The sequence below is a fragment of the Haliaeetus albicilla genome, chromosome 10 (assembly GCF_947461875.1).
Source record: "Haliaeetus albicilla chromosome 10, bHalAlb1.1, whole genome shotgun sequence".
NCBI classification, from domain to species: domain Eukaryota; kingdom Metazoa; phylum Chordata; class Aves; order Accipitriformes; family Accipitridae; genus Haliaeetus; species Haliaeetus albicilla.
The window spans coordinates 42,772,293-42,795,172 of record NC_091492.1 but is presented as its reverse complement, the minus strand read 5'-3'; the positions used below and the strand labels follow the sequence as shown (position 1 = coordinate 42,795,172).

The 22,880-nt window shown below is 61.1% G+C and overlaps 1 protein-coding gene across 1 annotated transcript; it reads right to left on the bottom strand.

Moving 5' to 3' along the window:
* Positions 1–4,940: 4,940 nt before the first annotated feature.
* Positions 4,941–12,732, bottom strand: CABP7 (calcium binding protein 7). Its single transcript, XM_069795383.1, has 6 exons — positions 12,415–12,732; positions 12,072–12,188; positions 8,520–8,663; positions 6,852–6,964; positions 6,186–6,339; positions 4,941–6,039 (listed from the first exon to the last, which is right to left on the bottom strand). Exons 2-6 carry the CDS (start codon positions 12,178–12,180, stop codon positions 5,912–5,914), a joined length of 648 nt encoding a protein of 215 aa, XP_069651484.1. The 5' UTR covers positions 12,181–12,188; positions 12,415–12,732; the 3' UTR covers positions 4,941–5,911.
* Between the last annotated feature and the right edge of the window lie 10,148 nt (positions 12,733–22,880).

Sequence of the window (22,880 nt, the reverse complement as noted above, 5' to 3'; positions counted from 1 at the left end):
TGTCTGTGCTGTGCCCTGCACTGCCTGCTCTCAGTCCAGCTCTGCCGTGCAGCTGATATAGGCCAGGGAAGGAAGCTGTAGCCAGGCTTTTAACATGGATGTTTAATATTGCCTCCAGTGTTTATGTTTGCTTCCGTTAAATTCAGTGTGTAGAACTGCTTCGGTTCAGGTGCCGGAGTTGCTAATGAAGAGCTTGGGGAGCTCCCGTAAGCCCTCTGCTCCTGCTCCCATTAGCCTGAAGGTGAGAAGCAAGGAGCGAAAAATATCCCAAGGTTTCTCCTTCTCCAAGAAACTCAGTAAACAGTGAGTGCCAACAGGGCAAATACCTCCGTGGGTCGTGCCCTGCTATGGGAGCTGGCTGGCCAGGCGCGAGCGCTCGGGGCTCGAGCTGGGAAGGGGCAAGGGGGGACTCCACGGCTCTCCTGCTCACCGCGGGGCTGTGCTGGGAGCTGAAAGCCAGGTGCAGTGGCTGGGGAAACCAGCCTGCCTACCTCCAGCTTCTCCTCTTTATTGCTCTGGAAGTGCTACCCTGGAGAAGACTATAGAGGTGCTTTTAGGTCGCAGCTTTGGTATGGCCAAGCCCAGTCCAGCCACGTGGATGCCGCAGTGAGAGCTTTACAGAGTTGTCTCTCCTCACCAGGAAAGGGAGGGATGAACGAGGCCCTCGGCTTGGCTTTCTCAGGAAGGCGGGTGGGTGCTCGGCTTCACCGCAGAGCTGCCGGGTACGCGGGGGATCCCAGCCAGCAGTGTCCTGGGAGAGTGGCTCTCCAGCAGCAGGTCTGTCCAGGATGGCTGCGCCCACTGCCAGTGCATTTCAGGTTTGGCCACGCATGGAGGGAGTGGGTCCAGATTCACGAAGAGTGCAGGCAGGAGCCAGCTGCTTTTGGCCAAATCTCGCCTGGATCACGCCGGTGTTCGGCTGCCTGGGACAGGGCAGAGTTCCTGCCTCGGGGTGTGCAGGCAGATGGTCATCGGGAACTGCCAGGCCAAGCACACCCCATCCTGGGACACGGCTTTGGCACGAGCAGGGCCTGGATCCGACCGCAGCGTGGCTGGGTGTGGAGCTGTGTGAGCCCCACTGCAGGGCTGGTTGAGCTTTAAGCCAAATTAAAGGGTGTTTTTTTTATCCTTCCCGGTGTGACTGCGTTGCTCTGCTGAACCCTCTGCTTGGTGGCCTTTGGAGAGCGGGAGCCCAGGGCTTGGGCTCAGAGGATGCGGCATCAGCCCCATGTCCCGTCCTCGCCTCCCCTTGCGGGAGCCGGCACATGCAGGTAAACGAGAGCACACCTATTTGGGGGTAAATCAGCATCCCACGGAGGAAGGGGACCCCTGCCCTGAATGCAGAGGTTGCACAGCTGCAGGAGGCCAAATGGGGGGAAAAAACAGACCTCAAAGGGGCTGTGGGATGCTCCGGAGCGGGGACGCGAGCTGCCAGGCTCCGCTCTCGGCCATCACCGGAGCAGCTTTGGCTGCTGTCACCAACCCGCTTTGATGTGCATCCCCGTGCCCCCGGCACGGTGCGGGGGGAAGAGCTCCGGGGAGCCGGAGGGGGGGCTCAGCCCATCTCCCCCCACCGCTCCGCTGACTTCAAAGGGTGACAAACGGCTTCGCTGCAAATCTGAGTCGCAGCGGTGACAGCCAGGCCACGTGCATGGGCATCTTCCTAAGGAGGCCACGGCTGCCGCCACCACTGCTGCCGGCAGAGGCAAATCAAAGAACACTGGCTCCTGTCTCTCCCGTGGACGTTTTGAGGACGGCGGTGAAGCCTGTGCCGGCTGTTTCGCAGTCAGCCGTCAAAATACTTTGCGGCTCCTCACCTGTGTTTGAAGACCTGCTTTCATCAGCCCCCAGGTCCCGTCCCTGCTCCGTGTGTTCCGGTCCCTGCGTGTTTTGGAGCATCTCTGGGAGAGCGGCTGGTCCGGGAGGTGTTGCTTTACCCAACACACACAGGCTTTTCAGCGCTGAAACCGCTCTCCAGATCCATCTTAAATTTGGTGGAGAAACACATCTCCGGCCGAGCAGGCTGGAGCACCAGGCAGCTCCCTGGGCGAGCTGCAAAACAACTGTAAATGAAAATTACAGTGTAAAACACAAACGCAGCCGCAGCCCTTCCGTGCTCTTCCTCGCTCCTGAAGAGATGAGCTGCTCGTGATACAGAAACTCCCAATAAAGCCTGAAAGCCGAGAGCGGGAGCGTTCCCTGCCAAGCACCAGCCTGTCCAGGGGAGGCTGAGAGGGGCTGGCGAGGGGGTTTAATTAAAATTGGGTTTTCCTGCAACAGCTTGTGCCATCTCCGGCCATCGGGGCCGAGCGGAGCATCGCTCGCAGGGTGTTGTGTATTCATGGAGCCGTGTAACTCCCAGGTACTCGTAGGAGCCTGTAAATTACAGGCTTTTATGGGGGTGTATTTTACAGCGTGGTGTCGGGAGATGTAATGATGGCATGTATCACTGCTGGGGATGGGACGCAGCCGGTGTGGGCTAACCCGGGGAAAAAGACTGTTTGCAGAGAGCCGCACGGCAGGGAGGGAAACGCCGAAGCAGGACAAGACTCCCGGCTCCTTCCCTGGCTCCCACGCAGCCCCGGGGGGACGGCTGGTACCCGGCTCCCAAAGGATGCTGCAGGGATGTGCACAGCCCCATGGGGCTCAGCATCCCCGGCAGGTCCCGGGGTGGGCAGTGAGGAGCTGCGGCCCGTTAGTGGCGGCACAAGCCAAAGTGCCTTTTATAGAGCAAGAGCAGGAGTAATTTATCGGGAAGCTTTTAAGGAAATGAGCAGCTCCTGGGCCCCTGCCAAGGCGCAGCCCCGCTGGGCTCTGCCCAGTGTCCTCTGGCAGCTCTTGCTGGGAGAGGAGTTGGTGGGGGGACAGGGATGGGAATGGGGATGGGAACAGGGGCGAGGACAGGACAGGGATGGGAATGGGGATGGGAACAGGGGTCAGGACAGGACAGGGATGGGAATGGGGATGGGGATCAGATGGGGACAGGGATGAGGATGAGGAGAGGGGACAGGGACGGGGCTGAGACCATCCCACACTGCTTGCAGCACCGGAGAGAGAAATAACCTTTACCAACTTCTTCCCTTCCTATCCCAGAGCACTTAGTGCTACGGCGATCTCAGCCCTGCAAACCCCGGTGGTTTTGCTCTGTCCGCCGGGGACCGACAGCAGCACCCGCAGAGGGTCCTTCTCCCTCCCACACCTCCCCGGCACCTTCCCTCCTCCTGCTGCAGCACTCGCATAGTAAGATTTTTTTTTTTTTTTTTTCCCCCTTTCCTAGCGAGCATTTAATTAAATTAGTGAGGAGCATCGCTGTCTCGCAGCAGCCGCAATGAGCCGTCCCCGGCTGCAGCAGAGCGGTGCGAGGCCGGCGCGTGGGGAACATGGCCGGGACCCGGTTCTGCCTGCCTGCAGCCTGAATTGGGAGCTGCGATCTCCAAACCTGCATGAAGAAACCCGTTCGCCCAATTCCCATTAAAATTAATTGAGCAGCTTTGAAACGCTGAGCTTGGGGGAATCACATTATTCCTTTTATCTAATTTTTCTTTTATGCTATTGTATTTTCTAGCAAATTAAATTGTCCTCTTTTTCTTTTTGGCCCCCTTATGTTTATTCACAGCATCTATAATAGAGCTGGTTAAAAATACATATATATATACACACGCATCTCCGAGGCCACGTGGCTTCCTTTGGAAATGCCAGTTCATAAAAAATCAAAACTTTCTGCGGGGAGATGGATGAAATTTCATTACAGACACGGAGCCTCCCCCACTTTGTGAGGCAACCAAAATGATTTCATTGCTGTGGAGCACTTCTCATTTTCATTTCTCATTTGGGCGTTCGGTTCAATTTGTTTGATAAATTATACGAGATCAAAAAAAAAAAACCCCAACCCCCAAATCAATAAAACTCAGCCGATTCCTCCTGGCATCCCAAAAACAGGGTGTCCCTCCCCTCGGTGCTGGGGAGGCCCATCTGGCCGGTGGGAAATCCCAAGCAGGTGCAAGGAAATGTGATTTCCCCATGTGAGGATCAAACAGGGCTCCAGGGAGATGAAGGCTGGGGTTGCCCCAGCCCTGACGCCGTGGGGATGGTCTCCTCCAGCCCCATTCCCCACTGGAGGGGGGAACCCCCCCAGCACCGCCTGCGGCGGGGGCAGCAGCCTTGCCCAGTACGCTCCCAGCACTGAGAGCTTGCCCTGTTTTTATTTATTATTTTAATATATTTGCCATTAAAAATGCATCATTTGGGGGCTCAGGGAGGGTGATCCATTATGCGGGCACGGGCCCCCCCCGGAGCACACGCATCCGTGATTGCCACGGTGGTTTGCATGAGCACAGCCGTGTCTTCATCAGCGGGTCGGCATCGCTCAGCGTGGCGGGGGTTACACCCGGGGCCAGACCCCCACCGTGGCGTAAATCAGGAGTAACAGGGATGCTCACCTCCCTGCCAGCCTCAGGGCAGGATCCCCAGCCCATCCTGGGGACGGTGACCCGCCCCCCGGAGCCTCTCTGAGCCCCCCCATGCTGTGGGCCAGATCATGGCTCCCCCGGATTTGCCGTTGAGGCGGGTGAAAGCGCTTTTGGGAAGGCACTCACGCTGCGTGTTCTCCCCACCGAGGCACTTTGTAAGGCAAATGGCCTTAAACTGGTCATCAAACACCATAAAACATCAAAACCCACATAAAATAGCAGGGCACGGAGATGGGGGGGGGGTGTGGAATAAAACTGCTTGGTGCTCACACCGATCCCCGGGAAAGGGCAGGATCCACGGCCAGACCAGGGTGGAGGACACGGGGGGTGTAACCCCCCCCGGCATGGGTGGGAGCTGGTTTGGGGATGCTCCAGCCCCCCCAGAATGCTGGGGAGGGGGCCACAGACCCCCGGCCATTGCCCACCTCCCTTGCCAGGACTGGCCCACACACTGGCAGCGGCTCAGCAGCACCCATGGGTGCTCCCATGGCCCTACACCCGCCTGGAACCCATCACCCTGCCCCATCGCATCCCCCCACGTGCCCCCCCCCCACATCGCCAGGAGCCCCAGCAGCCCAGAGCACTTCAGAAATCCCAGTTTTATTTCAGATTGGAAACAACCAACCAGGAAGAAAGAAAAAAAAAAAAAAACCAACCCAAACCCAAAAACAACTCCAAAGAATGAGAAACGGCCCCAAATCCGAACCAGTCTGGTGCCCAGGTGGGTGCTACATACAGGCTGGGGGGGTTCGGGGGGTGTGCAGGGTGGGTGGCCCCAGCTGGCATGGGCTCCCCAGCCTTGGGGTGTCTCCGGCTCTTCCCGGGGGGGGATCAGCTCAAAGTGCATCAAGCAGGAGGTCGGCATCGTCCCCCCATCTGGCAGGTGGGGAAACTGAGGCACGGCATGGGGCCGGGGCGGGGAAGGGGGGGGGGTGTGAAATCCAGCCCTTGGCAGCCAAGTCCATGCAAACGCTCCCACCTCTAGAAACCATCTCAGGCGCGTGTATTGCTTAGGGGATGATTTGGTTTTTATCATAAATATAGAGCTATAGACGCTAGTATTGGTGCATCCGACGGGATCCTACGCCCGGGGGGGCAATCCACCCCCGACGCGGGGTGGGGGCAGCACACGGGGCTCCATGCACGTTACATGCACTTACGGTTTGTTTTTGTTTCTGGCGAGGGGGGGCAGGGGGAAAGGTTTGTGTGTGTTTGTGTGTCTTTATCAAAGTTTCCATGTTCTGCAAACAGCCATGCGGTCGCATCGCACCGGGACAGCGGGGACCCGGCACGGGTCTTCCCCCTCCTCAGGTTTGCCCCCTCCCGGGGGGGGTTTTGAGTGTCTGATTTGAATATGGATATATATATATCTCTCTCTCTACTCCTCGCTACACGTGTGGCTCCCCGTCAGTGGCCGGCGGCAGGCGCTCGGGCTGGTCCCGCTACTTCATGCCGCTACGCAGCACCTGGTTGGCGGCAATGAGCATCACGCTGATGATGAAGGCGATGGCGAAGGCGCAGATGAGGCTCTTCCGCACGCAGGTCTGCCGGATCTGCTGGCTGGAGCAGGCTGGGGAAGGAGGGGAGAGCCCAGAGAGGGGGGGTGTTATCCCAAACACCCAGCCCACCCGTCCCCGTACCGCAGGTAGCCGGTACCAGCCCCGTGGCATCGGGGCTGGTGGTGGGATTTGGCATCCCCAGCCGCTTGGCACTCACTCTCTACGTCGACGGGGCATTCCTCGGCCGTGCCCATGTGGCTCTCCTCCTCCGTCATGATGATGTTCTCGATGTCCTTCATGGAGAGGTGCTCGCAGAAGGTGTCGTACAGCAGCCGCTTCAGCTCATCCACCGTCAGCTTCTGCATGTCGCACTGCGGGGAGCGGGCAGGGGGGCTCGGGTGTGGGGGCTGACCCCCACGCTCGGGGGGGGCACAGCGATGCTGTGGGGTCCCCTGGCACCCTTGGGTGCTGTGTTTTGGATGGATTCCCCCATCGTTCTTGGCCAGGGAAGTGTCTGGTGTCTTGCCGAGCCCACGGCAGAGCGGCAAGGGGCACCCAGTGGGTGCTGGCACCATCTGCCACCCCGTGCCGTGGCAGGGACAGAAAATCTTCAGGCTGCTGATGCTAACCCTAACCTGGAGCCTGAGCTTGACCCTGACCCCAATCCTAAACCTGACCCTAACCCTGATCCTAAAACTAACCCTGACCCCAACTCTAATCCTAACCCTTAAACCAACTCTAACCCTGACCCTAACCTTGACCCTGACCCCAACCCTGACCTTGACCCTAACCCTGACCCTAACCCCAAGCCATCCCCCGGTGTTCTCGTGCGGGGGCCGGGGGGTGCTGCCCCCCCCCGGGTGGGAGGTGGGGGGGTCCTTACCTTCCAGAAGACGGTGTCGAAGTCTGTGCCGTGGAACTTCTCCGGGATGCCCGAGGTGGACAACTTGGGCCCCAGTAACGTCACAAACTCCTCAAAGTCCACTTGCCCATCACCTGCGGGACACGGAGGTGGCCGTCACCCCTTGCCCGGGCATGTGTGACACCCCCCCACCACCCCCAGGAGGGTCCCCATGGGCTGTTTGCCGGGGGACACCCTGCCTGGACTCAGCAATGCTCAGAGGTCCTGCTCCCCTTCCTGCGCAGCCCAGGGAGGGTCCTACTTCAAGCCTCGGTGTTTTTTGGGGGGACCCCACTCCCAGGTTTGGCACTGCCTGGGGACACCCTGCTCTGGGACAGCCTGGGGGGACCCTGCTCTGGAGCACGGCACTTGGGGGGGCTCAGGCAGCACCCAGAGCCCCCCCATCCCACCCAGGAGTCACTAATATCCACTTGCAATGGCCCAGAGCAGCAGCCGGTATTATGGGACCTTGGACACTAGGAATTCACCAGCCAGGGACCCCCAAACTGGCTGGGGACCCCCAATACCAGCCAGGACCCTATAGCTGGTCAGGGATCCCCAAAACCAGGTGGGGACCCTGACATTGGCTGGGGACCTCCAGCAAAGTTAAGGGTGCCCCAACACTGGCCAGGATGTCCAGCATGGGCTGGGGTCCCCAGTGCCAGCCAGGACCCCAGTGCCATCTGGGGATGCCCCAGCGCTATCTGGAGACACTCCAATACTGGCTGGGGACCACCAAAACCAACCGGGGACCCCCAACACCGGGTGAGGACCTCCAACAAAGTTTGGGGTCCCCAGTGCAGGCTGGGACCCTCAATGCCATCTAGGGACCCCCAGTGCTGGCTGAGAAACCCCCCCCAGTGCCATCTGGGGACCTCCAGTGTGAGCTTGGGACCCCCAGTGTCGACTGGGGCCTCCCCAATGCTGGCTGGGGACCCCCAACACCATCCAGGACCACAAACACCAGCTGGAACCCTAATTCCAATGGGGACCCCGGTGCCAGTTGGGGACCCCTGTGGTGGCCGTGACCCCGGGGGGGGTGCTGGCAAGGGGCAGGGTGCCGCCGGGCTGGCCGTATCCTGCGGCTGCGGAGGGTGCTGGTGTCGGGGCTGTCAGGCCAGCACTAACGATGAGTAATGAAGGGAACAGCGGCTTGGCAGCGCTGCCGGAAAGGCTTTTAAATGGGGGAAAAAAGGAAACCAATAAATTAACGAGCTCTTTAAGGTCCCGATGAGCACAGGAGCGACAGGGACAGGCTGATGGTGGCAGCCAGTGCTGGAGGCACACGGCCAGCCCAGTCCGCTGGGTGGGGAGGGCATGGCCTGGGGTGCAGGATTTGGCCCCGGCAGCCCAGTCCCCACAGGTTTGCTGAGCTGGGAGAGGTGCCATTCCCACCCGCAAAAGCTCCAGGATCGTTAAATCCTCCTAAACGAAGCTGCAGTGGCGGTGATGATGATGATGGATGAGCAGGAGGCTCTGGGCATGAGGCAGAGCCTGGATCAGGTCCTCCTGCACCCTGCATCCCATGTCGGGTCCGGCAGCCACCAGCCAGTGAGGTGGAAATGGGGCAAATCGGGTGTTTCACCAAAGGGAGGGTGCTGGGGGTCCCATCCCTATCCCCGTCCCCGTCCCGGGATGCCGGGGTCCTACCATCCATGTCAAGGCGCTGGATGATGACTTCCAGCTCCACCTCGTTGGGCATGTAACCCAGGGAGCGCATGGCTGTGCCCAGCTCCTGCTTGGAGATGAAGCCATTGCCATCCCGGTCGAACACCTTGAAGGCTTCACGGATCTCTGTGGGGGGGGAGCAGGGATGAGTCACACACATGGTGTCTCCAGCAGCATGTGCCTCCCCAAAACCTCCCCAAGAAGGGTCTGACCTCCCCAGGAGACACCAACGGACCCCAAGGTCTTTGCTCCAACTCCGGCCACCCGCTTGCAGCACCCACCCTGCCCTTGCCAACACCTGGCCACCCCCCCCCCAGCTGAAAACTCGGCATCCTGCCCCAAAAACACCTTCCTTGGACATGCCTGAGCTCAGAATGCCCGCCAGGGTGTGGGGGGGTCCAGGCAGGGAGACCCCCACACTGCTGCAGCATCCAACTGGGAGCATCCTTGTGCCCTGGGTGCTGGCACGGGGAAGGTGCTGGGTGCCAGCACCCATGTCTTCCCCTGGGGACTTCATACCCATCCCAGGGTTACATGGTGGGTGCCAGAGCTGTGCCACCCTTCAGCCAAAAAAATATCAACTCTTGCCGGGGTCGCTTCAGTGTTCAGCCCTCTCCTGTGCAGAGGAAGATGGGATGAAGCGGGGGAGAAGGTGGGAGGATTTGGGGTTTCTGGCTCAAAATGAGCCCCTGGGATGTGGGTTAAGATCCCTGCGGGGTGGCAGGGAGAGGCTGCACCGAGCTCGGAGGGCAGCGGGGAAACTGAGGCATGGCGCTTGCCATGCCGTGTGGCTATTGCCCACCCAAAAGCCTCGTGGTGCCCATCGGCTCCATCCCGCCTCCTGCTGCGCTCAGGGATTTGTTCCTTTTTGGGGGGAGTTTCTGCCTTTTTGATGCCCCCCGACATGCAGAGCTGGAACCAGGCTGATGGGAAAGAAGGGACCAGGCGAATTTGTGTATCGGGAACACTGGGAAGCCGGGCTGGGATGTCGGTGCCTTCTTCCTTTGCCAGGTGGCAAAGCTGCCGGTGCCGGGCAGCATAAATGTGCAGGTCTTTGCCGGCTGCCGGAGGGCTTCGTGTTGGAGGAGCCGGGTGGGAGAAACAGGGGCTGAGAACTTTGGGTTTTGGGGGGGAAAAAAACCCCGCGTAGGGTTGTGCTATCGATCCACAGCGCTTGGGGCCGTCCCTGCCTAGCTGATGGCCCACCGGTGACGTCTTCTGAGGTGTTTTGGGGGAGTTTGGGGGTTTTTTGGCCTGCCAGCCTGATGGCTGAGCTGCTCCATGGCTGGCATCCCTGCCTGGGCAGGGGAATGCTCCTGGTTCCCTGCGTCCATGCTCATGGGGAGCATCACTCCTGTCTGGGCACCCCCAAAACTCATCCTTCGAGGATGCTCATCCCAGACCGCCCAAAGGGGGGGGTCCCCATCTCCTGTCTCAGGGTGTTGGGAGAAAGGCAAGGACATATCCCAACAGTGGCCAAACCGGGGTCCCAGCGGGTTGTGTGTCCCCCCCCAGCCAGGGCACCCTGATCCTCCCTGGCCGAGCCAGCAGCACCCTGCCACGATTTGCACCCTGCAACTTCTCACCCCAACGTGGAGCCCCGAGGGGCAGCTGCAGGGCCAGGAGGGCGGCTGGGTGTCCCGAACGTCCCCCCAAACTGGAAGGTGACCAGGGGGAGGTGGGAGCGGGTGGCAGCACAGCCCCCCCCCCTCCGCAGCGGTGCAGGTATCTGATGCCTTCGTGGGGTCACCTTGGGGCTCCCGCCGCTGCCATTGATCCACGCGCGGCGCAGCGGGCGTGCGGCCGCAGGTGGGGTGCTGGGGGGGGACCCCCGGGGTGGGAGCACCCCAGGACCCATCAGCACCCGTCGGTGCTGCGCGAGGCTGGGTGCATCGCCCCAACACCCTGGCACATGTGCACACACACACGGTGAGTGTGCACACACACAGACACACACTGCAGTGAGGCTGTGCACACATAATTCTTGCAGCGACGCCGTACTTGTGCGTGCACACGCGCACCAATGCCTTGCAGTGATGTACTCGTGCGTGCACACACATGGACACCCGCACGGCCACGTTGCAGCGATGCCGGATTTGTGCGTGCACACACACACACACACAAACGCCTTGCAGCGACGGGCTTGTGCATGCACACGCCGAAGCGATGCTGTGCTTGTGCGTGCACACACGCAGAGAGGCACAGTGCAGTGATGTACTTGTGCATGCACATCTCCCCCCTGCAGCGACGCTGTACTTGTACATGCACACACACACACACACACACACACTCTCTCTCTGCAGCAGGGCCATGCATATGGACCCGTCCTGCTCTGACGCTGTACATGTGCGCACACACCCTGCAGCCAGGCTCTACATGTGCACACACGCGCTGCAGTGATGCTATGTGTGTGTAAACACACACACAGAGACACCCTGCAGCGGGGCTGTGCATGTGCATGAAAATGGGTGAGCGCACGCTCACGCGCAGTGGGGCCGTGCGAAGGGGTGTGTGTGTGCACGCACACGCGTGCACACATGCACAACCCCTGCAGTGAGGCCGTAACGGGGCACGTAAGCGCACATGCACACAACCTGCAGAGCTGCACACACGCGCACACACTCTCGCACACCCGGTGTGAGCCCATGTCCCTGCCTGCTCGGGGCTCCCGGCCAAGTTTTGGGGCCAAAGTCCCTCACTGCCCCCCCGCCAGCCTTGGGGCTCTGTGCCTCAGTTTCCCCACGGGGAGTCCCCACAGGCTCCAGGCCTGATGCCGAGCCCCCTCTATCCTCTCCTGAAGGCACAGCGGGCCCGTGCGTGGGGCCGCACCGTGCCTCAGTTTCCCCTGCAGTACTGGTGCCTGTGCTGGGGGCCGGGGTCCATGGGTGCTGCAGCCCCTTCCCCCCGTGCCCAGCAGAGTGGGGGTCCCCAGGGACACCCCGAGCTGGTGCGGCCTGGGGATAGCGGCAGCACCTGTCCCGCCGCCCCGGTAAACTTTTGGGGTGGAAAAAGCCATTCTGGTGATAGCGAGCTGAGACCGGCCCCGCTCATCTCACGGGTGGGCAGAGCCCCGGCGGCCGCTTCTCCCGGCCGGAGCCCGGTGGCACCGGGACTGCGTGGGGCTGCCGTGGCCCGGGGGGGTGTGGGGGGGTGACACGGGTGACAGCCGCCCCCGGGGCCCCCCGCGCCACCAGCCACTGTCATATTATGACAGCGGGGAGGGTGGCCCCGCCACGCCGGGGAACGGGGGGGGGTCCAACCCCGCGCCGCCACCGCCGGTCCCTGCTGTGTCATATTGTCACAACGGCCATACCGGGACCCCGGGACCCCCCCACACCCCGTGTGCCCCCTCTCCCGCTGCCCGGCTCTCTCCCACGCTTTCCTTCCTCCCCCCCTCCTCCTCCTCTCCATCCATCCATCCAGCCGCATCCCGCTCGCCTTCAACCTCTCCACCGGGGAGGGGGGGACACCGACCACCCCGCACCCCACACGGGATGCCCCCCCGACCCCCCCAGCCCCCCCCAGCCCGCTCACCCTCCAGCTCGTCCTCGGGGATCTCCACGGGGTGCTGCTCGGCGAGGATGTTGGGGATGGTGTAGATCCCCCGGTACATCAAAGCCGCCGTCACCGGGTGGAAAGGCATCTTCGGGGCTTCCCCAAAAAAAGCCAAAGTTTAAGCCCAAATCTCCTCCGGAAGGCGGGATGGGGGGGGGTCCCCAGCCGGTACCGGGGTAGGCTAAAACCAAGTTAACCGGTCCCCGCCGCCCCCCCACCGCCCGGCACCCACCGGCCAGCGGGGCCGGGGCGGGCGGGCGGACTCTCTCCCCCGTCCTCCGGGGCCGGTGGCGGGACGGGGCCGGCGGGCTGAGCCCCTCACCGTGGAGTCAGGGCGCTGGGGGGGTCCGCTGGGGGCGGCCCCTCTCCCCCGCGCACATGCCCGCCCGAAGTGGCGACGGGAGACGAAAGCATCCAGGAGGCACCGGCTAAATCCCGGCGGCGGCGGCGGCGGCGGCGGGGGGGACGGGGCTGGCCATGCCGCTCCGGGGCTTTCCCCCCCCCCCGCCACCTTCCGCCGGCCCCGGGACGTTCACAGCCCCCGGGGAACCGCTGCCGCCGGGCCACGCTCCCCGGTGGGGCCCGGCATGGCGGGGCCGAGGCCGTGGGCGGCCTCTTCTTCTTCCTCCTCCTCTTCTTCTTCCTCGCTAAGTGTCCCGGGAAGGGCCGGGGCTCGGTTCCCCGCCGCTGGCTCAGCCCCCGCCGCCGGGAACACGCTCCCCCCCCGCCGCCGGCAGACGGAGCATCCTCGGCCGCGGCCCCGGGGAAGCGGCGGCAGAATCCGGGGAAGGAGGCGGGGGGGACACCGGGGGGGGCGGGTTTTGAATGGTCCCGCCCGGTAAATGGGGCTGGGGGCGGAGGAGAGGGTGCCTCCCCCCCCCTCCGGGAGGTGGTGAAAGGGCGGGGGGGGGAGTTGCGGTAAAGAGGGTGTCACGGCCACCCGTGGGAGTCCCCGGCCGCATCCTGCGCCGGTGCTGCTGGAGGGAGCGGGGTGGGTGCTGGGTGGTGGAGAACGGCGGTCCCGGTGCTGGCTTTAGAGATGGGGGGGGTCCCTGCGGCATCCCGCGTCCCTGCAGTTGTCACCCCAGGGTCCCCGCACGCAGCACCCCACGCCCGGGCTGTTGGCAACTTGGGGTCCCCATACTTGGCCCCCCAGGCTGCCGTCACCGTGGGGTCCCTGCACGCAGCATCCCAGGCTGCCGTCACCCCAAGGTCCCCACACACGGCACCCCACGCCCAGACCGTCATCACCCCAGGGTCTCCGTCCTTGGCACCCCCTGCCTGGGGCCGTTGTCACCCCGGGGTCCCCATACTTGGCACCCCAAGCTGCCACCACCCCGAGGTTCCCCGCACACAGCACCCCATGCCTGGGCCGTTGTCACCCCAGGGTCCCTGCACCCAGCACCCCAGGCCATCATCACCCTGCTCACAGCACCCTGGACCAGGGCAGCAGTCACCCCGAGGTCCCCAGCGTGCTGTGGGGTGGCAGGGACACCACGGCCGGGCCTCCTGCTCCAGCTCCAGAGCAAAAACAAGCCGTGGAAGAGGAGTGAAGCGGGGCCAGGAGCGAAGCCCTCCATCCCCATCCTCATTTCCAGTTGCCCCCCGCTTCCCCCCAAGCCTTGATCACATTTTTCACCTTTTTCTTCACTTTGTCACTGTGCCACGTCCCCCGTGGTATCTGTGATCCCGTGGCATCCGTCTGCGCCCCGGTACCCGGGCAGGGATGCTGCCAGGGATCTGGGACCTCTCTCCTCCCAAATCCTGCTGTCACCCTTGCCTGGCTTGTCTCCCTGGGTGGGGGTGGTCCCCAGCGGACCCTGGCCCGTTGCGACACAGGGGCCACCGTGCCCCCCCGTGCCTGGGTGGCATCTCTCTGGCTGGGCACAGCGGCGCAGGGAGGCTGCCAAAGCTCCTGCTCCCCGCCGAAGGCTGCCTTTGGAGGGGCTGAGGTGGGAGGGAAGGGGTTGGGGGCAAGGGGGGGGACCCCAGAGCCGTAACAGGGTGGGAAAGAGAAAGGGGGACAGTCAGCACCCCTCAGGTGCTCCTCCGATCCCCAAAGACCCTTGAGAGTGATGGGGAAACTGAGGCACAGCTGGACAGGCTCCAAGACTGTCACAAGAAGCCCCAAAATTTCAGAATCGGGTTCCTGTTGCTCCAACCCCCTCATTAAACCCCCCCCGGGATCCCATAGCCACCCCAGCCACGTCCTCAGCCCTTGCCTCATTCAATTCCACGCTGCTGGGAATTTTTGGGCAGACGGCAGCTCCAACCCAGCCCAATGCTAAACCTTCCACCTCTGGCAGGAGCATCGGCCGGGACCCCATGCCGGGGCTCCCCAAAACCCATCACCCTTCCCCAGCTGCCTCCCAGCAGCGCTGCCTGTGCAGCCGCAGGTTGATTTTAACCAGTTGGGGTCCCCTTTAAGCTATTTTTTAGCTGGGAGAAATTTCCTTCTCCCGGCAGCGGAAAACCACCACGGCCGCGCTTCCCAAGCTGGGGAATTTCAGGGATGATTAAATCCCTGATGCTGCGGGATGTCGGCTCCCAGGGCAGGATCCTTCCTCCCGGGATGTCACTGCTCGGGGGTGGCTTTTTCCAGCTCTGATAAAACTTCATCCTCCACCAAAGCTCGGGCCAGTGTTGGGGCACGTGGTCCCGCGCCCCATGGGGAGTCTCCAGTGTCTAATACTGCGGTTGAGCTCACAGCACGGCCCTGAGGGAGAGGATGCTGATAATCATAAGGGACTTCTGGAGAGAAAGAAACCCAAAAAAGGCAAAGCAGCCTAATTGAAAATCTCCTTTTTTTCTTAGCGGATCAATTTGCTCCTCAATGTTAACGAAGTTGCCCTCCCAATTAATTCTCTGTTTGCCCACCAGAGGCCCCAGGGTGGAAACTCATTAATTTCTCACCACCCAAAACCCGGCAGGAATAATACTGCAAATTTCTGGGCTTTTCCCCAGAAATCCCCCAGGGAGATCTCCACGCTCAGCAGCAATGGGATCTGTCGGAGCATCCTTCCCCGCAGATGGGGGAGGCAGCCCGTCCATCCCGGCTCCTGCTGCTTCATCCCTGGGGATGGAGGGCGTGAGCACGTGGCAGCACGGGGGAAAAATGAGAATTAAACAACGGCTTAATTGCATTTGAAATCTTGATTGTTTTTTTGCTCATTAGGGATCATCAGCGGAGCGGTCTTGGCGTTTCCCCTGAGCTTGGCTGGAGACCCCCATCCTGCTCGGCCGCACCATCCTCTTCTTCACGAGATGAAGGCTGGGACCTTCCCCCAGTACAATCTGCACCATCACCCACCGCTCTGCCCCGCAGCCCCTTTGCTGCTATTTCCTCACTTATTTCAGGGTGAGAAGCTCTGAATTTGCTTCCTCGGATCTCAGTCCATCACCATGCACTGAGGTGATGGGGTGGAGGCAGCAGCGTCCCCAAACCCCAAGGATTTCAGCTTAAAATCCCAGCCACAGCCAGGCAATTTACACACTTCCCGCACCGCTGGGATGGCGCAAATGTTCCTCTTCGTAATTCTCCCATTATTTTGTTAGTGGTTCCTCTTCACACTTCTCTCTTTCTTTTATTAGGGGCTCAGGCCAGCCTTGCTGGCAGGTCAATGCCACCTCTCCCCCCCCCATCTCTTCATCCCTCCCATGATGGCAGCACCTTCCCGACCCTCTGGGGTGGTACCCTAATTAGCTGATCCCACTAACGAGGCGGGAGAAGCGTAATTCAGGCCTGGAGTTTTGCATCTTATTTGAAGCTCTGTGAGGATCTTGCTCTCCAGAGCGCTTGCTCCCAGGTTCACATCCCGACATCAACGTCTTTATTTCTCTCGGGAAGATTGGAGGGGGGGAAATTAAAAGGAATAAAGCCATGCTGGCACAGAGACGGTGCTGATTTATCTTTAATTTAATCTTCTCCTCCTCATTTATTACTGAGCCTGCTTTCTCAGCCTCCCCTGGCAGGGCTGAGATGCCCTTCTCGCTCCCCGCCGTCCCCCTGCCCAGCAGAGACTCCGGTGCTGAGCGTATCCTGCCAACTCCATTTATCTGGGCGTTTGCAAGTCTGGTCTCTGTCAGGTCCCCCCAGCTGAAATTCCCACTTGTCCTTGCAGAGGAGAGAGGGAACCTGGCAGGGATGGGATGGGCATGGGATTGGGGATGGGGTTGGAATAGGGATCCCTCACAGGGGTGCGGATGGGATGAGGTTGGAGATGGGATCAGGATAGGATGGGGATCCCTCGCAGGAGATGGGATGGGGATGGGGATAGGGATGGGGATGAGGATGAGGATGGGGATGGAGATGGAGATGGGGATTGGAATGCAATGGGGATCCCTCACAGGGGTGGGGATGGGATGGGGTTGGAGATAGGATCAGCATAGGATGGGGATACCTCGCAGGAGATGGGATGGGGATGAGGATGGGGATTGCAATGGGATGGGGATCCATCACAGGGGTGGGATGGGGATGAGGATGGGAATGGGGATAGGGATGGTGATAAGGATCACTCACAGGAATGGGATGAGGATGGAAAAACTCACAGGGATGGGGAAACCTGGCAGGGATGGGACGGTACAAACCTGGGCTGGATGTCCTCAAATCACCCAGGACAACCCACCCTGGGGCAGTGTGAGGATGCTGGGGGGGGGGCTGTGACACTACAGTGTCCTTTGGGATGTAACATCGCTCACACTGAGCACAGGGAGGGGACGTGAGCAGACCGGGGTGGCCATTGTGTCATTTTAAAGTCACCCGCTGGCACCGAGCCCTCAGAGGCGCCAGAGGCATCAATCTCCCGGGGCCGTTGCTGTCAGCTGGGTATTTAGTGAAATGTTTCTTAAATGAACGCTTGATGGAAGAAGAGGGATGGCTGCAACGTACCGAGCCGCAAGGTTATCCCTGCCGCCGCACCGGCTGCCAGCTCCCAGCGCCCGCTATTAAACCCGGGGAGGGCGGCTGCGATAACCCACTGGGGAGGTTTTGGGAGCCGCCACCCGGCGCGGCCGTGGCCATTCCCGCACTGGGATGCATTTTCGTGATGAGGGAAATGCTGGGCAAAGCTCCAGGCAGCTGGTGCAGGTGGGGAGGGAAGGGAGAATGGGAAAGGCTTTGAGAGCCCCATTTAATCTAGCTTTGCAAAGGGGAAACAAGCCCCTCGGTCGGAGGAGGCAAGACTTCTGCTTAGGAGAAATTTTTCTTCGTGAAAACTGGGAAAAATTGAAATGAGCCTGTTCTTAGCATCCTTCCGAGCAGATGCAGCCCAGGATGCCGAAGGCAAGCAGGGAGGTAACTCCCAGAAACCTCAGTCAAAGACCTTCTTAAACTCATTAACAGCATAAAAAAAGATCTGTGGGAAGCACAGCCTGCCCAGGAAGAAGTGTGGTAGCACATGGTGGGATCCAGCTTTACAAAAGGGGCACACAAGAGGGGAGCAATGGGGAGGGCTTTGGCAGAGCCGCGTTTGGCCCCAGAGGCACCATGCGATGGTGAAGCCATCCCTGACCCCATCTGGCTGACCGTCAGCCCATACCCTCAGTGACAGCTGCAGGAAGACGAATAAATGCAACAAAATCCATGTTACAGCACCTGTGCATCTGTGGTACCGGTGGGTGCTGGGACCAGGCAGGTCCCTGAGCGGCTTTTCTTTGCCGCAGCCAACATTGAAGTCAGACTCCGAAACAAAAACCTTGGCTCAGCGTTAAGACTGTTTGGAAACCACTTCCACACCTCCCTCGCAGCACCCCTACAGCCTTTTCCTCTCTGTATGCACCATCCCAACAACCCTCCCTGCAATGAGTTTTGCTTTCAGGACACAGCTGTGCCCAGCCAGGCTCTGCTCCCATCCAATCCTTGGTGCACCAGTGGTGTTCGCCAGGAGACACCGGCAATCAGCCGTGCCGTGCCAGCACAGCGACATCAGCTCCATCTTTCCGGGATGCTGTGACCTGTTGGATGCCCTGATGCCGTGATGTCAGGACCCAGCAGTACCCAGTGCCATGGTGCCAGGGTCCGGTGGTACCTGGTGCTGTGATGCTAGGACCTGATGGTACACGGTGCCAGGATGCCCAGAGCAGTCAGAACTCAGCACCACGATGCCCAGCCCGGCAGCAGGCAGCATCCTGGCAGGGCTGTGATGATGCCCAGTGTCCCTGCAGCAGGTGATGCCGTGGCTGGGCGGGAGGAGGTGATGGGAGCAGGACTCCAGCGTTCCTGTTCTGAATCCAGCCCCAGGGTGGGCACTGGCAGCAGATGCACTGGGGAGGCTGGAAGGGATGATGCCACCTGGGGTGATTAACAGGAGAGGGAAAATTAACAGCGAGGGGGAAGGGGTGGGATCCTGGTGGAGGCAACGTCTCCTTCCCCAGGGCCGTGTCCCCGTCAGGGCTGGCCGTGTGTTGGTCGGCAGCGCCGGCTCGCTCTCCTCCATGCCCGGAGAGATATCGGCCCTCGTGCTCTCAGGGCAGCAGCTCATGAGCTCTCCTGGGCAATGGCTGGTCCTGAGCGTGTTTTACGGTCCTACACCAAACCACACGGTCCTGCGACCCGCTGCATGGTCCCTCCATCCTGCCGCATGGTCCTGCAGCAGACTGCAAGGTCCCACTCCCAACCACGTGGCCCTGCACCAAAGAATGTGGTGGTGCAGCCCGCTGCACCAGACCACGTCATCCTGCAGCCTGCTGTGCAGTCCTGAGTCCCATTGTACAGTTGTGCAGCCCATCGCCCTGTCCTGCACCCCATTGTATGGTTCTGCACCCCACTGCCTGGTCCTACACCCTGCTGCATGGTCCTGCACCAAACCACAGCATCCTGCATCCCCTGTGTGGTCCTGTACCCCACCACAAGGTCAGGCACCCCATTGCATGATCCTGCACCCCACCACTTGGTCCTGTGCCCCTCCGTGTTGTCTTGCAACCCATCGCATGATCCTGCGCCCCGTCATACAGTCTCGTACCCTACTGCGTGGTCCTGCACCCCATCACATGGCCCTGCACCCCCCTACATGGTCCTGCATCCCACCATGTGGTCCCTCACCCCATGGTGTGGTCTTGCACCCCATCACAGGGTCCTGCACCCTACCATGATCCCACAGCCCACTGCGTGGTCCTGCACCCCATCACACCTCGCCCAACATCCCCCTCGCTCGGCCCGAGCATCCTCCAGCGATTCATCCTCCTCTTGCAGGGAAACTGTGGTGGCTGGAGCAGCTCCATGTGCTTTTTATTTTACAGCATCCATATATTATCCCGTCCCTGGTGCTCTTCCCTTGGTGGCTGAGTGGGCAACTCTGGTACCAGCCAGAGGTTTCAGCTCTGGAGCTGTGGCTTCCCCACGGGCAATCCTCCTTCTTATCCTGTTAAGCCCCTAATTAAGCCGACAAGACACACGTCAGGCTTTTAATTACAGCTTTGTGGCGGCTGCTCCAGGGGAGGTGTCAGGGCAGGGGGGGGATGCACCGAGCTCGGCAGGTCTCTGCCGGGAGCAGGGAGGTCTCCAGGTGCCATCCCCCCGGTGAGGCTGCCTCTCCCCTCCGCTGTCCCTCCTCATTTCAATTTCTTTCCCCTTTTTCTCCCTGGAGGACCAGGGGCTGGGAAGAGGAAAAGGTGAAGGGACACAGACAGCAGCCCTGTGCCAGCCATCGGTCCATGCCAGCGGTGATGGATGAGGATGGATGAGGACGGCCAGGATGGCAGAGGGCTGGTAGCCACCAGTGAAGGAAGACATAAGGTCCCCATGTCCGCAAGATGCTGTCCCCAAAGAGCAGGACCCTGGCTGGCTTTGCCCCTTGGGGAGCAGCTTTTTACGTTGTCATCCTGCAACCCAGCCCCAAACCATGTGGGAGCTGAGCAGCCATGGGTGCCCCAAGCTCCCCAGGGTGCCCAAAACCAGGGATGTGGTGTCCCATGGGCTGCTCCCCTAACTCCCACCCTGTGCTGGGTCCTGTTGCCGGTGGGCAGAGGGTGACCCCACAGAGTAACCAGCAGCCCTGGGGTGCCCCGGTCCCCCCAGCTCCAGCCTGCACCCATGGTGGCCTGTGGCCAGGTGCCTGCCGTGCCGTGCCGTGCCGTGCCGTGCCAACCTGCATCCATTAAGCAGTGAGTCAGAGCCGGCCCGGTGCTGACTAACGCCTGCGTGCTGGCTCCGAGCACCCGTCCTGCGTGCCAGGGTGCCCACTGCACCCCGACACGGCTGGGGTGCACGGGTGCACTTCCCTGCTTCGCCTCCCCGTGCAAATAACACCTCCCTGGGCACACACAGGTGCCCTTCCCTTGTGCAAATGCACACCCTGCGTGCAAATTCTCTTCCCCTGCGTGCGCAGACCCTTAACGCAAAAGCAACCCTCGTGCAAATGCACTTCCCTCGTGCCCACGCGCTCCCCACACATGCAGAAGCACCCCAAGCCCCTGCAGCCGGCCCCAGCCCTTCCCGGGGGTTTGCCAGTGTCCCCTTCTCTCCCCGTTGACCCCTGCTCCCTGCTCCTTCCCTCACCCACCTGAGGCACCCAACGCTGGGGCAGCACCCCAGGGTGCAGGGCGGGGGGCAGCTGGGGTGGCAGCCCATGATTTATGGGGGTGAGGGGGGGAGGCCTTGGGTGCTGCCTGGCCTCCGGCACCGTGGGACGAGGCTGGCATACCGGTCGGCAGCCTCTGGTGCCGTATGGCCTCGCCGGTGCCGTCCCTGCCTCAGTTTCCCCATCAGTCCCCGCTCCTGCCCTGGCTCCCTGTTGCAAGTCAGGGTTTGGGGACACGGATGCTCAGGCAAGCAAGAAATCGTCCCCAAGCCTGCGCCAAAGCCACCACCACCATTAAAGTGCATGGAGAACCACCGCTGAAATGCTCAGTTGCTGCCTTGGGTTAGCAAAAAAACCCCAATTTCCTTCCCGAGGAATCTGTGGCAGGAGGAAGGGGCTGGGAGGGGTACATGGGAAATACTGTTTGATGGTTCTTTTTTCCTTGGGCAAAGTCATCTCCAACCAACCCACACCCCCTCTGCCACCACCTCAGCTCTGATGAATTTAATTTTGCTAAAAAGGAAAAAAATCAGAATGAAATTTCCTTTGAAAGAGGAGAAATGGCCCAGCCTGCAGCACGGGAGGGCAGGCAAGGAGTTGGCATGAGGCTGCCCGCTGCAGCACAGGGGGGGCTGCGCGTGTGCAATGCTGCCAGTGGGGAAGGCTGTGGGGCTGCAAGCGTGCAAAGCTGCCGGTGTGCGAGGCTGCATGTGTGCAATGCTGCGACTGTGAGGCTGTGAGCGTGTGAGGCCCTGAGCATGCAAAGCTGGGAGCGTGGGAGGCTGCAAGTGTGCAAGGCTGCAAGTGTGCAAGGCTGCAGCCATGCAGTGCTGCAAGCGTGCAACGCTGTAAGCATGCAATGTTGGGACTGCGCAAGGCTGGAATCATGCAATCCTGTGCACACATGAGGCTGCAAGTGTGCAAGGCTGCAGCCATGCAGTGCTGCAAGCGTGCAACGCTGTAAGCATGCAATGTTGGGACGGCGCAAGGCTGGAATCATGCAACCCTGTGCGCACACGAGGCTGCAAGTGTGCAAGGCCGTGAGCACGTGGGTTTGCAGGCTTGCAATGCTGTGAGCATGCAATCCTGTACGCACACAAGGCTGCAGGTGCGCCACGCCATGAACGTGCGATGCTGCTGCAAGTGTGCAAGGCTGCAAGTGTGCAATGCTGTGAGCGTGCAGGGCTCCCGGTGTGCATGGCCCCTGTGAGCGACCGGGGGAACCCCCACGTTGGAGGGGACAAGGAGACACCCCCCCTGCACCAGACCCAGCACCCAGTGCATCCCCCTGCGCTGCTGTGCCGGCCCCAGCATCACGGCCTGGGCTGGGAAAAGCCCTTTCGGCTTCAATTTGGGGCCAAATCCCCCAGCCGGGGGCTCTGCCCATTCCCCGCAGGCAGCGCACCAGCTGCATGGCTGACACCGGTGGCTGTGGGCAGCCCTCCTGTCCCACACGTGGGAAATCAGGTCACCCTCCGCTTCCCTCGCCCACCGCCTCCCAGCAGCCCCTGAATCTCCCCAGATTCCGCATCAGCACCCCTTTCCCAAAAAAAAAACCTATCCCACCTCCATCAGCCCTGCTTAAAACAACAAAAAAAAGGAAAAAATACCCACATCCCCCCCCAGCCCACCACAATTCTCGGAGGGGACCAGAGCCCTTGCCACAAGCTCCGTTTAATCTCCCGGGGTTTTGCTGCCGGTGAGAAGATGAACAAGTGCATCCATCACTGAGTGCATCAAGTCGCAGCGGGGCCGGGGGGGCCGGGAGCAGCCCCCCCGGGGTCAGGTCTTGCCCAAGTGTTTGGCACAGACGGTGGTTTGGTGAAGCCGCACCAGCAGCCCCGACTCGGGGCCAGCAGCTCAGCTGAGTCCCCGTGTCACCAACGGGGTTTCATCTGTAATTAATTAAAAAATTGAGGTCAATGCAGCGTATCGTTTATTTATTCCAGGCAGGCTGAGATCAGGCAGCGTCAGGCAGAGCCCCAGGGACGGCAAACACGGGGCTCACCCGCCCCCCCCAGGGCACCCCAAACCCTGGGAGGGAGAAGGGCACCCTGCTGCAAGAGGGGATGGAGGGTCCCGAAGGACCGGGGACAGTGGGACGCCCGGAGCGATGAGGAGGGGGGAGCCATCCCGGCCCCGCAGGGAGCTGCCGGAGGGATCCCAGAGCCGCAGCCGTGCTTTCCATTAAAACCTCCTCCTGCCGTTAACTGCGGCAGCGAAGGGCTTCGCAACGTTTTTCCCAAAGAAGAAAGACCAAACAAGTCCCAGC